This window comes from Amphiura filiformis, chromosome 11 (genome assembly GCF_039555335.1).
Source record: "Amphiura filiformis chromosome 11, Afil_fr2py, whole genome shotgun sequence".
NCBI lineage: Eukaryota > Metazoa > Echinodermata > Ophiuroidea > Amphilepidida > Amphiuridae > Amphiura > Amphiura filiformis.
In genome coordinates, this window is record NC_092638.1 from 59473022 (window position 1) to 59487789 (window position 14768).

A 14768-nucleotide genomic window follows, 5' to 3' on the forward strand; every position below is an offset into this window, starting at 1 on the left:
AAGTAGTCTTGGGCGGTATATAATATTCGGTAATACATCACATCTCCTTCCTCCTTATCTTTCCAAAACGATGAATACAACTGCGTAAAACTTCTTAATGTCTTTTAAACATGAAAAAAATGTGCATAACTCCAAACAGTTGAACTTTTAACGTGCATAACTCCAAACAGTTGAACTTTTAAAACGTATATACATAATTCTTCTGTGACATTGTTACAGCTCTTGAATTAGTCTCCGCGGAGGCCGTGCATTCCTCTGCGAGCGACGTGGCACCGATGATGGACTTGACCGTGCATTTCTTTGAGCTGCTGCTTCCGGAACAGTTCCGCGAGATACTATCGCTAGACTTGGAACATTTACATCTACCGGTGTCTTGTCACTAGTGCTTTCACTTGGGGACGGAAGATTTGGACTTGTTTCTCTGACAGTCCATTCACTTGGAGCTGATCCTTGAAATGGCGTTATTGGCAAATCACTCTCTGTAGCTGGTAGCAAATTGCTTTGAGTAGTTTGTCGTGATGGCATCACCTCTCCACGCCGTAAGTGATCTACATGTCGTTTCCATACTCTTCCATCCGTAAGCGCCACAATGTACGACTTGGGCGCTGTACGCTCTGCCACGATACCAGGCCACCAAGTTTCCTCTTTGCGAAGATCTTTGACCACAACAGAATCTCCAGGGAAGAACTCTCTGTATTTGGTACCGACGTCATGTGCTGATTTCTGTGCACTCTGCTTATTTGTCACTGCATCTTGTAAATTGGGCCGTACTAATGACAAGCGTGTGCGAATCTCTCTGCCCAGAAATAAACTGGCTGGTGTGCTACCAGTGGTTGCATGCTTTTGTCGCTCTGTAGATCATCAAGAAGTTATCTAGCCTTTGTTGCAAACTTTGGTTACTATCCTTAGATGAACTTAGACTCCTCTTGAAAGACTGCACCATACGCTCTGCAGCACCATTACTTGACGGCTGATATGGCGCTACTCTAACACTCTTCACACCATGAACTTTCAGAAAATGCTGAAACTCCTCACTTCGGAACTGTGGACCATTGTCACTGACTATTTGTAGCGGAAATCCATATCTGCTGAACAAATCTTTAAGCACTTTAATCGTTGAGCTTGCTGTAGTGTTGTTTTTCATCAGGATGATTTCTGGCCACTTTGAATAGGCGTCTATGATAACCAAGAAATGACGACCATCTTTCTCGGCATAGTCAATATGCACTCGTTGCCATGGAGATCCGGGCCACATCCAAGGTGTCAATGGGGCGGGAGCTGGTCTATTCTTCGTTTGCTGACAACTTGTACATTGTCGAACCGTTTGTTCAATTTCCTGATCCATGTTAGGCCACCATACGTAACTCACTGAGCCATTTCTTTCATTCTGACCATTCCTGGGTGTGCAACATGTAACTCCTCCAGGATATCTTTCTGATATTTCACAGGAACGATTACCCTCAATCCCCACAGAATACAGTCCTGTTCGATCGATAACTCGTATCTGCGGTGGAAATATGGTTTGTATCGTAAATCTTCAACTTCTGCTGGCCAACCGGTTCTGGTAAATTCCAATACCCTAGACAATACTGGATCTGTTTGTGTTGCCTGTTTAATCAGCTTACTAGTGATGGGCAAACTGTCCAATAACTTATCCTCCACCTTGAAGATAGCGTCGGTCTCTTCATCCACAAAAGGCAAAGGTAGACGTGATAATGCATCGGCTAATGCATTCTGCTTAGATGGAATGAACTTGAGATCATAGTTGAATGCTGATAGAGTGATTGCCCATCTCTGTAGACGTTGTGCAGCAAGCGTTGGTATGGCATTCTTCGGTCCTAATATCCGTTCCAAAGGCTTGTGATCCGTCAAGATTGTGAAGAATCTTCCATACAGATACTTGTGGAACCGCTTCAATCCAAACATCATTGCCAGTGCTTCCTTATCCAGCTGTGCATAACCTTTCTCGTGCTTGTTGAGGCTTCTTGATGCATAAGCAATTGTTCGTCGTGAACCGTCGTCAAATACATGCATAATTACTGCACCTAGACCGTATGGTGAAGCATCTGCTGCTAGTTCCAATGGTAACTTGGTATCGTAATGTACAAGTAACTTATCTGATGAGAGCGTTTCTTTCACTGTGTTGAATGCCGTTGTACAAGCTTCTGTCCACTCCCACGGTTTGTTGCCAAGTAGCTCATTCAGTGGATAAACTACAGTCGATAGATGAGGAACAAACTGCGCTTGGAAATTCACCATGCCTAAGAACGATCTTAGCTCTGTTATATTCTGCGGTACTGGTGCCTCCTTGATGGCTTTGATCTTCTCATCAGTCGCTTGAATGCCTTTCGCAGATATCCTCCTACCCATGTACTCTACTCTGTCTCCCATGAACACACACTTCTCCGGTTTGACTCTCAGACCGTACTTCTGAAATCGCTGGAACACTTTTTCCACGTTGCGAAGATGTTCTGTGTCGTCTTTGCCAGACACTAGCACATCATCCATTATGGCACAGGTGTAATCAAGATCTGCAAGCACTTGCTCAATGAAGCGTTGCCAAATCGCTGGACTTGAAGAAATTCCAAAGCGGTAATCGTGTGTAGCGAAATAGGCCTCTCTGCGTATTTATCGTAACAAGTTCTTGTGATTTGTCATCCAATAACATTTGCTGATATGCACACTTCAGATCAATCTTGGAGAACTTCTGACCTCCTGCCATCTTGCTGAAAACCTCCTCAGGTGTTGGCATTGGAAATTCATCGGTGTGGATGGATTTGTTGACTGAAACCTTGTAGTCTCCGCACAATCGCACATTTCCGTCAGCCTTCGGTACACAAACTAGTGGTGTAGCCCATTCGCTAAAATCTACCGGAAAAATAATGCCTTCGTCTTGCATTCGTTGTAACTCTTTGTCAACAGCTGGACGTAGTGCAAAAGGTACAGAGCGAGCCTTGTGAAAAATAGGAACTGCATTCTCCTTGGCGTGAAGCGTCGCCTTCACTCCGTTCACCGTGCCTAGACCCGACTGAAATATCTCACTGTACTTTCCTTTCAACTTGTCCATTGATGAATGACTGATGCTGTATAGTCCTGCTTCTGGAAACAAACTTGGCCAATCAAGTCTGATGACTGCCAACCAATCTCTACCAAACAATGGGGGTGCATATCTGTCAGCATATACGACTACGAGGGGTAACGACTGTGCTGTCTGACCATCATATTTAACATCAACTATAATCTGTCCTGCAAGATTCAACGGTGTGCCAGAATATGCATGTAAAGGACGTTCTACTGGCCCCAATTGCAAATGTTTGAAATGTTTTTCAAAGACCTTGTAGCTTATCATTGATGATGATGCTCCAGTATCTACCTCCATATTCAACGGTATACCTTGAACGTTAACTTGAACCATCACTGCCGGTTTGGAGTAATGAATTCCATCTCCATCTTGCACATCGTCATCACCTTCAATCATAAAAGTAGAATCCCCTAAGGTACCATAATATTCATCATCGTCACGGTCTTCCTCTTCATCAACATAATTACTTGCTGGTTGCTTCCTCCTTCTCGGAGCTTTACATTCTGATTTCAAATGACCCATTTCGTTGCAATTGTAGCAAGTGTCGTCTTGAATTTGCATTGATCTCTCGTATGATTATTCAATCCACATCTATCACAGCGCTTACGGTCATGACGGTTACCACTCGTGTTTGGTTTACTCTGCCATGTCTGCTGTTGTTGATCACGTTTCTTGTATCTATTATTATGATATTGGTTTCCCTTACCAATTTTGTTGACTGAACCCTGTCCCCGGGCACTCATATCTCGTACATCCTTCAGTGCTGCCTCTTCCGCCAGAGCCATGTCAACCGCTTCTTTAAATGTGTAATTACGGGATAGTAGCTTCCGTTGTGTATTCTCTGATTGCAAACCACAAATAAATCTGTCTCGTAAATTTTGTTCTAGCTGATCCCCACAAATTCGCAAAACGCTGCCATCTTCTTCAACTGCGTAGAATAATCAGTGATTGACTGACCACTTGCCTGTTTGGTCGAATGAAATCGAAATCTCTCAGCCACAACTAACCTCTGTGGTCTGTAATGATTTTTCATCATGTCTGTAAGTTGCTTGTAAGTCTTACCACTTGGTTGCTGCGGGTAACTCAGATCCCGTAAAGTTTGGTACACATCTGTACCCACACTGGAGAGAAGGATTGCTCTTCTTTTATTTGCATTTTCATCATTGTCTTCAATGTCCATCGCAATGAAATATTGTTGTAATTGATCCAAGTAACACTCCACATCGCCGTCTTGTGCATCAAACTCATGAAAAATAGGTGTTTGTTTTGCCATCGTGACAAGAGAAACAAGTAACCGTATTCCGTATAGTTCGTAAAATTCGTCAGTGTTCAAATACTACTACAATCGTATTCCGTAAAGTTCGTCAGTGTTCAAATACTACTACAATCGTATCCGTAAAGTTCGTAAAATTCGTCAGTGTTCAAATACTACCGCGATACCGCCGCTGTTGCAAAATGTCGTCTGCTCAAGAAATGCAAAAGGTAAGCTTACCGCATGAAACTCGAATGGTTCAAAATCCGTCTTATCCTTGATCACAAAAGTTCCACTGGTGTTTGTTATTGTCTATAACACTTAAGCTTCCTTCCAATACCAAAATTCCTTCAGCAAAAGTCTTTTAAAACGGTTTTATCTCGCCGCCAATGTTGGATATCGTAAATATTATGCACTTACTATTTCTGGTGAACGGCGAATCAGTCAATCAGTCCTAAGTAGTCTTGGGCGGTATATAATATTCGGTAATACATCACACTTCTTTTCTGCCTCACAAAGTACTGATAGGTTTCCTCTATCAAAAACTTTGCATGTATGACTGACACAGAGCAGATGGAAGGGGATGTGCTTAGAATTCAGAGTAGCAGCAATTGACACTTCAATAATTTTGAAAACAAGTACAATATATTCAATTGTTTTGATAGGTATAAATAGTTTCTTCACTCCTGGTCCCAAGATGTCACCAGGGAAGTCACCAAAGAAGAAGAAAGCAGCAGAGCAAAAGAAGAAACCGCCCATCCCTAAAGCGTTTGCTAATTTCTTCAAAGTAGCTGCTGCAGACGACAAGAAGGCGGCAAAAGGTGTGTATTTTATAGATGTTTCATTTCATGACAGTTGGTGAGACTAGTTTCAATACATTATAAGGCTAAATTGAAAAATTTCTCAAATCTCCTGAGCATAGTCATTTTTCTTACCGCATCCATTTCAACTGAAAAGGCAAATGAATTTTTGATTTCCTTTTTTTTATTTTATTTTTTTATTTGCCGTAAAATCATGATATTCTGAGAAATGTTTTGAAGGAAATTTACTTGATTCGATTATAGGTTTAAAACAATATTTGTACTTCAATTTTATGCTCTGTACACTTTTGAACATTTTCACATGACATCTAAATTTAAAATTGAGTTTTACAAAATCTTTAAAAAAACCAAAACAACATTTGCATAAATCATTTTGCATCTCCAAGTGAAATCGCCCTGGTTAATAAAATGATGTGTGTCAAGGTACAGGCATTACACTGATGCAATATAGAAATGCAATTTTCTCGTTTAGATCTTTAAATTGCCCAAAATTGTGAGATAATATGTGAAGAGATATTTGTCTAGTACAACTGAGTGAGAACTGAAATGAAGGCTTCAGTTGCAAAATGTTTTTGTAAAACAATTTTGGTCTGAACAATTTGTCCTTTACATGAAGAACCATTATTAAATCAGAATAAATTCAAACTTAGTTTTAATTTTAATTTTTCATTTCAGATTCATCCAAGTCTAAATCCAAAGCTAAGAAAGGTAAAGAAGAGCCTCCTGCTGTTACCATGGTAACCAAGAAAAAGACAGATGTTGCAGTTGAGAAAACAATACCCAGTGCATCAGTCATCCTATTTGAAGAGGTGAGTTACAAATATAGTATGTCTTAAACAAATGAGAGAAACTATTTTTTTTTTATTGTTTATGAAAAAAAATTTCAGCTTGTAAAATTTGATTTCCTGCATCACAAATGGTACAATTGGGGAAAGCATGTGGAGAATTCAAGCATGAGATGGGTTAGTGTAGTGGTCTTCTTCTCACTCACTTCTCACCACTGCGACCCTGGTTGAGGGATGTAAGTTTTCAGGCTTTTTTGTAATCCAGATTTACGCAATTTCTCAGCCCGTTTTAGGGCCATTCTGGTCATTTTCATGCTGTTTTTCAGGCTTTTTGTCTGAAGTGGACTTTCATCCCTGCGGGTTCAATTCCCCTTGTTGCCACATGTGAGTTTGGTTGACGATCCATAGTCATCCTCGCAGGTTTTTCTCCGTGTGCTCCTGTTTTCCTCCTACGAGGGGCAGTCAGTATGTTTTAAGAGTTGACTCGTGACGTCATTTGTGGATCGTTTTCATGGCATTTCTCAATGATTACATAAACACTGTACCTTTGTCTTTCAAACAACACATGTAAAAATTCTATCACACACACGATTACGTAACAGCATTAGCATAAAGTCAATGGTCTAGAGTCACCTGGTGAAATTGAGGCGTTTTTGTTAAGGGAAATAAGAGGCTGAAATGAGGTCTTGTTGTATTTTCTATATTTTCTCGGGAATTAAAGAATAGAGAATGCTGCCTTTTGGAACAGTAATAGAACACAAACTAGCAGCTCATTAAACCATGTTTGTTGGGCTGTAAAGGTTTTAGTTTATTTAAAATGCGTGGTCAAATATGTCTTATTTTTGACAAAAACAAGGCTTTTCTTTCTTTAAAAATCTTGATATTGCCAAAAATAGCAAACGTGGAAATTTAATTTTTTTTGCCAGTTCTGTTGACTAATCTCCAAACATTTAAACGGGAGTCTCCCTAGAAAATATTTGAATCCGTGATTAAAATATAATTGTTATTGTACCATTGTTACATTTATACAAAAAGTAGTGGTACAAAGAGAGAGGCCATCGTTTAAATGAGAAATTTATTTTTAAAACTTTTCTGTTCATTTCAGGTTGAGATCATCCATAGAAATTCATATGAATATTTAAATTACAATTTTCATAGCATTTTGTAATATTTTAGGCCCTATTTACATGGAATTTAGCAATTTTCGTGCATTTCCACCATGTTGTATCAGTCATCCCACCTGCGCATGCATGCAGATTGTTGTTTCATTTGCACCAGTTATCATCGCACTGAGTACCAGCTGTCACACGTGACCAGTCTTTATATTTTAGTCTGTTTCATTTTGGAGATAATTAATGTCATTTGTAATAACTGCTTTTTCATTTTCGCCATTTTTGCAGAATAATTTTGCTTCCATTCAAGCCCTAAAATTGTTGAAGTTTCCAGACGTCCCATTTCCACCAAAGTTTAATGGCACGTCTCATATTTTACCAAATGCAAACGGAGGACCTATTGTTTATTCCTGCCCAAAACTAGCTATATGCACCTTGTACTTTTGCTGTTTTCGGACATTGTAAACACGTGTTTTTTCTGTAATTTAAAAGGCCCGCCTTTTTGCGTGATTTGGCAGTGTCCCTAGTATATTGATTTTATGCTAATGCTGTTACGTAATCATTTGTATGATATAATTTTTACATGTGTTGTTTGAAAGACAAAGGTACAGGGTTTATGTAATCATTGAGAAATGCCATGAAATCAATCCACATATGACGTCACAAGTCAACTCTTAAAACATACTGACTGCCCCTCGTACATCTAAAATCGGACCTCTTTCCATATCCCTGTCCCGTCATATTCGGGTGGGCATCCCTTTAATTTAGCACTATGGGCTTCGCCTGGCTTCAGCCGAATGTTATAAAAAGTGTTCATGGATAGATTTTATGGGAGTGAAAAAAAATTGCTTTCACATCTTGCGGCAATGCTATAATTTTCAGTTTGTAGACTATGTAGGGATAGTGATGAGAACTAGAGAAAGTGTCTCCTGCAAAAAGCCTCATCATCATGGAACTCTTCCAAATTTGTTGAATCATTTGTATGAGTTATTCTGGGGTACAAAATTATTTTGTCCAATACAGTTGGTCTAATAATATTTTGTCCAAGTACAGTTCATTCAAAATATTTTGTTCTAAAAGATATTTAATCCGCATACTAAAATGTAGTCAAGCATCATTCGGCGAAGGTCAATTTTTCTGTTGGCTGAAAATATATGGGATTAAGTAAGGTTTGGACCAAATAAGTAAGGGCTGGTCAAAATATGGTGAACCAAAACTCGGATGGGCTAAATACCTAGTGTCAAAGTCCACTAGATCAAGTGTTTTGGGCGAATAGTTGTTACACTATGATTCAGGAATGAAAGTTTTCAGGCTTTTTCCTGAATTCAGGCTTTTCTGTAGTCCAGATTTAAGCAATTTCTTTATTTTCAGCCCAGTTTATATAGAGCCATTGTGGTATTCTTCACACTGTTTTTCAGGCTTATTCAGGCTTTTTGTCAAAGGTGGACTTTCATCCAAGTATGATTGAGATATCATCTGGGGTCTACCTATTATGCTGACACTTAACAGCAGCCATGTTTTGTTCATTTCAGATTGATGTAGTGTTTGAAGAAGATAAGGGGTTCCTTGCAGCTATTGCTAGTTTTATGGAAACAACCAAAAGACCCATCATATTAACCACAAGTGGTGAGTGTTTCTTTTTTGTATTATTTTCAAAGCAAAATGAGTTGCTTATATCAAATTGATTTTGGGATAAAGTGTTCTTTTTTATTTTATTTATTTATTTCAGCAGCTACTGCTGCAAGTCCTAATTGGGCTATTCCAGCTGAAATTCACACTACCCCTGTGGAAGATTTTGGAAATGTCATGCACAGGAGGAGTATGTTTTTCAAATGTAATTGGACAGAGTTAATCATTTTGAAACCCATACTCCCCCTGCCTCATCACTCTCACAAAGAAACGTTCGCACATCACACCAATTCTAATTGACTTGCACTGGCTGCCTGTTGAACAACGCATTGAATTTAAGATCCTCACTTTTGTTTTCAAATCACAAAACGGACTTGCACCATCATATATCGCCGATCTTCTGCACATTTATATACCTGGGCGCACTGGACTTCGTTCAGCCAATCTTCATCTTCTTCAGGAACCACAATCTAGCAACTCTTTTGGTGACTGTTCTTTTGTCATTTGTGCTCCTAAACTTTGGAACAATCTACCAATTCACATTAAAAACTGTAATACTTTGGACTCTTTTAAATCTTTGTTAAAAACACATCTGTTTAATATCGCTTTTGCTGATGACTTGTAGTGTAGAATGTTTTTCTTGGTATGTTGTATATTATCTGTATTTGCTCTGTTCATCATGTTCCCCTTTGTGGTCATATTCCTGTTGTTGCTCAGTGAGCGGCTCTGACGGATACTTGCGCATTATAAATTTCCATATTATTATTATTATTATTATTATTATTATTATTATTATTATTATAATGGCTATATATCTTCCACAACTGGAGTGAGTATTTCAAATGGAAGTTAACCAATTGTCTATTCTATTTGAAACTTAAACTCCCACTGTGACCAACTTAAGCTAAATCTTCCACAGGGGTAGTGTGGATTTTAAATGGAATAGCCCAATTTGATGGGAATTTGAAAGTAAATTGGCATTTACAATGGGTAGAACTGTTGTATTGTATGGGGGATGAAAATTTTCAAAATATATGCTTGCTTGATAAATGGCTTTTAGTGTGATTAGTAGGGGTTTTAGCATCTATAACCTGCACACACAATGCAGAATTCATCATGTGATCTTCCCCTTGAATGAATTGGACATCTTCTGAACAAAACTCTTGTTGTATAGTTGCATTTGTTTGTTTTTTCTTATTTATTTTGAATATTTATCACGCAAATTTACGCTCCAATTACGACAATAATGATGTGAGCAAAGGTTTTTGCCTAACATGGCCAAACTGATATCTGGGTTTGCGATTTTGCTAGACTATACTCTAGGTATGGTTTTGTGTTGTGAAATTAAACAAGATCGCAGAAATCGTTACTCGCAACAGCACATCTAACTGGTATTTGGCATGGAAACAATTACTTCCGGAACAGAAAGTCAAAATGTTGCACCAGAAAACCTCTGCTTCATCAAAACCCAAATTTCTTGTGCAAAAATCCAAAAAACATTCACAAAATGCAACCTAGCTTGACCTCTGCTTCTAAAGTTAATTTAATATTTTTACCCTCTGTATTGTATTTGTTTCAGACCCTCAATTTGCTGCCAATTTTGTTGGGAATTATGAATCATTATTATTCAAAAGACCTTCACAGGTAAGTTTGTTGTCATAGTAACAGAACACACGAGACATGGAAATAAGCATTTGAAAGAGCAATAACTGAGTGCAATTGGTGGTTTATAAACCCAGGACCTTGTTATTACCTGGTAGGTGCTCTCAGAATTTGGCTCTGAAGGACTTGGTTTGAAAGTTGGCTGACTGACTGTAAAGAAGGTTGGAAAGGGAGCTTTAAAGAGCTCTGATGTATGGCTGTGTGTGTCTGTGCAGGAAATGTTAACCTTTTGCAAAATGTAAATGCCCTTCTGACGGGACATATTTTATGTGCCACATTATTTACTATTTATTTATCTACTTGTTAGAATTTAATATTTATGTGACATAATGAGGTGAGATTGGTCAAGTTTGTTTCTTGAAGATTTTTGGTAATTTGATCAAGAGGATGTGAAAAAAAGGGTGAACATACAGTTCAATTGCTCTTTGCATAAGCAGCTTTATGTTGAAGTTTTAAACTCATCATTCTTTTTAAGTTTTGAACACTCTGGAGTCGCAATAAGTCTGTTCTGCATAGAATTGCAGTGTTGAATTGGAATTTAAGCATTCATAATAAAATGATTTTAAACTTCTTCTGTGGTCCGGGTACATGTTGGTGACCTCTTCTACTCACCAATCTGTGCTGATGTCCAATAGGTCTACCGTCTTATTGTCATGACTGTTGATCAGCCAATCGGCGTAACTGTTTATCAGTTCCATGCTCAAATATGCTTGATGCACAGCACAGGCCACAGAAGAATTAAAAAAATATTTTAATATAACCTGTAAAACCAATGCATTTCATTTGAGTCCTGTACTTCTTTCATTTCAGACCCTACTAGCAACCCATTTACAGCTAATAGCATTAGCTGAGAATGTCTTCACCAGTCCTACGGACATGAAACTTGTAGCTCAGCACCTAGAATGTGACATCAGGAAGAGCATCATAGCTCTACAGTATTGGATCATATCAGGGGCCAGACTAAATAAAGTTGCCAAAGATAGTACAGAACATGTTGCTATGGAAACGAATAGTGTTTCTAGAACTAATTCAAACGACAAGGAACATGTATCAGATGATACAACATGTAGGACAGATAATTCTGTGAAACAATGTGATGATGTAGAAAGCAAATTGAATCTTATAGGACAATACTACAGTAGTGCTAAAGGGAGAGTTCCTGATACTAATGCTTCAAAAGGGAGAGATCCTGATTTAGTAAAGAGGTATGAAGAGATGCTACAGGGTGAGGCTGTGAGATATGACTCTTGTCTGGAGTGTATAATGGGAATATGTGATCAGACTTCTATGGATAACAGCGTATTGGACACATTACTGGTATGTTATTGTTACAAACATTAAAATAACAGGACTTTCCAAACGAATTAATCATATTTCAGATGCCTGTAATGCACACACTTGTTGTCCCAGCCATATGACACTGAACTCAGTTATCTGTATCAAAGTAACACAAACCTACAGCAAGCAAGAAGTTTTGATATAATTGGAAACTTGCAGGAGTTTAGCCTAGATCTAAAAACTACCTGTTGCACAAACAAGATGGCTGGTCCGACCTGGTTTAAGCTGCCAGTACCACCTGGCAAATTACAACCAATTTCACAAAAATCAAAATGGGCTGTTCATCATGATGCGACAATGCATCAGAAATTACCTTTTTGTAGACCTTTAAAGGGGTGTGACCCGATCAACAGCTTCATTCCCCATTTCACGTAATTTTTGGCTAAACGCAATCACCGATCAACTTCAAACTTGGTCTTGTGATAGTATTCTTTATATTTACCAACCTTGTTGTGGGGGCCATCTTAATTACAAACTGCGTAATTCTAGTTCTCATTACCCAGTAAAATTTAACGCCAAAGATATGTTTTGTTCAGATAGTGTGAACATATGCTCCAAAGTTATGCATTCAATACAAAGAAATACATGGTATGGAATTAATTTTATGAGATGATAGGAAACTTCATTTTCATTTTCAAATTTTTTACTGAGGTTGGTGCTGATTGTTGGGAGCAATGACCCTTCAGAATAATAACCTTTCAGAGAAAAAAACCTGTTAGGGGATGCATTTTGGAGAAATGACAGTTTCATATTAGAGGCTGTTTAGAACAAGGTACTTTCAGAGCAAAAAATCCTTTGGATTAAAAAGCATTCCAAAAAAAAAAATCCCACTTTATATTTTCAACTCAATATTTCTATTCTAATCCACAGTTACCAGACTTGGTGACGACTCTTTCATCAAGAATATCAGTAGCAGAGACTTTTCAACATCAAACTCAATCGGAGATAACCTACAACAATTTCTATCATTTACTACAACATCCTATGGAGGCACTTTTTACAGGCACCGCATCCTCATCAAATACCCCAAACCTAGGAAAGAAACTAGTATCAACCACGGCAAAATATCTAGATCATTTGTCTTTCATGGATGCTACTTTCCCGCTATTGCATGATGGGATGCCCCCATTTGGATGCCCTAGCAACCAGGGATGGTGGGAGGCCAATTTGAAAGCAAGTATGTTGGACTTGACTGGAGGGGAGGAGGATGACGCTAGCCATCATGAACATGTGTTGCGGTCTAAGATTAGGTCGTCATTAGAGGTACTAAGTTTTGGTGCTTGTAGGAGAAGATACGAAAAACTGTTAACAGAGGTGGAACTTAAATCTGAAAATCAAGCAAAGGATGAGGAACCGGCAAGTAATGACTGTAAACAGGAGACGGAAGATGATGGTGTAGACATTTTCCCATGCATTGAGGACATTAACACTTTGAGGATACGAGCTCAGGAGACTAGATGGTAAGGAGTAGTTTTGGGCTATTCCAGTTGAAATCCATCCCTCCCCTATGGAAGACATGACTATAATCTTCCACACAGCCACACAGGGGGTGTAGATTTCAAATGGAGTAGCTCATTCAGGTAACCCCAGGTGAAATTCACACTCCCTGTGTGAAGAAAGGTCATGTCTTCCATAGGGGGTGTGGATTTCAGCTAGAGTAGTCCATTGCTACAGGGACTGTCTTTTGAGGAGAGCAAGAGCAATTGCTCTCTACTACTGCTCTCCTTAAATCTGATATAGGAGATAGAGTTTTAGCTCTCTTTAGTAGGAACATTCTCTCCTTGCATTCTATTGTAAATGCTCTAAACAGCTCTCCTTGAAGGCGCCAGAGGAGCTATTTAATGCTCTCCTGCAAATTCCAAAAGACAGTCCCTGATTGCTAAATTAAATCATCATTGCAAAGCTAGTCCCACCAAGCTGAAGTGTAGTTAAGCAAAGAGCATGGACACTTGGTTAAAATAAAAATAAATGTTATTTCTATATTTAAAAGTCTTTTACAAAAACATCAAAAACTGATTTACAAAAACAAGACATTATGGAGGAATGGCTGGAAAGCCTGATAAATAGTCCTTGAATAAATCAGTTCGCAACATCTCCCAAATAATAAAAGACAATAATACATACAAGGCTAATAATTGTAAAGTAACAAAATGAAGTTACTTTATACATTTTAGTGGGATAAGCTTGCAAGACCATCATTCATGGTCCAACGGAATGCATTGTAAACCAGAACAAAGGAATACATTTGGAATTAATCTTGTGATAAGAAACTTGATTTACATAAATTTTAATTTTAATTTTTTGATGGATTTGATTTTGCTTTCCTCAAGACAAATTTGTCAAGTTCACATGAAGAAATACTGAAAATATGGTGTGTTTATATAATGGCTTTATTTTTCCCCACAGCCCTGATGTGTATCCAGTAGTACTAGAGAGATTACCAAACCATGTGTACTGTAGTCATGAATCAGTGACGTGTGATTACCTACCTTCAGTGAGGCAGATTTGTAGATCTGAAAGATGGCGACAGGAGGCTGCTCTCAAAAGAAGGTACATTCATCATGTTAAACATTTGTTTCATACTTCATTGAATAGATTCATCAGGTTTGTTCAGTAAATAAACATTTTGGATTTTTTGTTTGACAAAACCAAGTGAATACTCACTACAATATTTCGTCCTACTCGTCGGAGGACTTCATCAGGTATGACTGATATGGTCATCTGATCCACTTTCCCGGCAAACAAGTTTGAGTGATTTCGGTTTTCCTTAGTCTCTTTGCAGACTTCAGTAGTGGATCATAGACGTGACTTAAGAGGTATGTGCCCTCCTCTCTGTTTAGGGTCTTGGTGCCCCGTCTCCTTATTTCCATTGCTTCCCGCACTTCTCTAGACCTTTTATCGTGTTCCCGTCCAAGGATCTTAGATTCTTCCCAGTAATTGAGTTGCTTGAATTCATATTAACAACAACCTATTTTGAATTTCGGGGCACCATTTATAGGCAACGCTTTGGTGCCGCGATGGGCAGCCCAGTTAGCCCCATCATAGCCAACTTTTTCATGGAATTCCTAGAGCAGCAGGCCATCGCGA

The 14768-nt window shown here is 38.6% G+C and overlaps 1 protein-coding gene across 1 annotated transcript in view; it reads left to right on the forward strand.

The window, feature by feature from the left end:
- Positions 1 to 14768, forward strand: part of LOC140163820 (uncharacterized) — a 45626-nt gene that overhangs the window by 25648 nt on the left and 5210 nt on the right. The window contains exons 12-18 of the mRNA XM_072187136.1: positions 5000 to 5155; positions 5831 to 5964; positions 8585 to 8678; positions 10261 to 10325; positions 11154 to 11660; positions 12552 to 13141; positions 14088 to 14231. Of these exons, the coding sequence (XP_072043237.1) occupies positions 5000 to 5155; positions 5831 to 5964; positions 8585 to 8678; positions 10261 to 10325; positions 11154 to 11660; positions 12552 to 13141; positions 14088 to 14231 (1690 nt within the window). The remainder of the gene's footprint in view (positions 1 to 4999; positions 5156 to 5830; positions 5965 to 8584; positions 8679 to 10260; positions 10326 to 11153; positions 11661 to 12551; positions 13142 to 14087; positions 14232 to 14768) is intronic.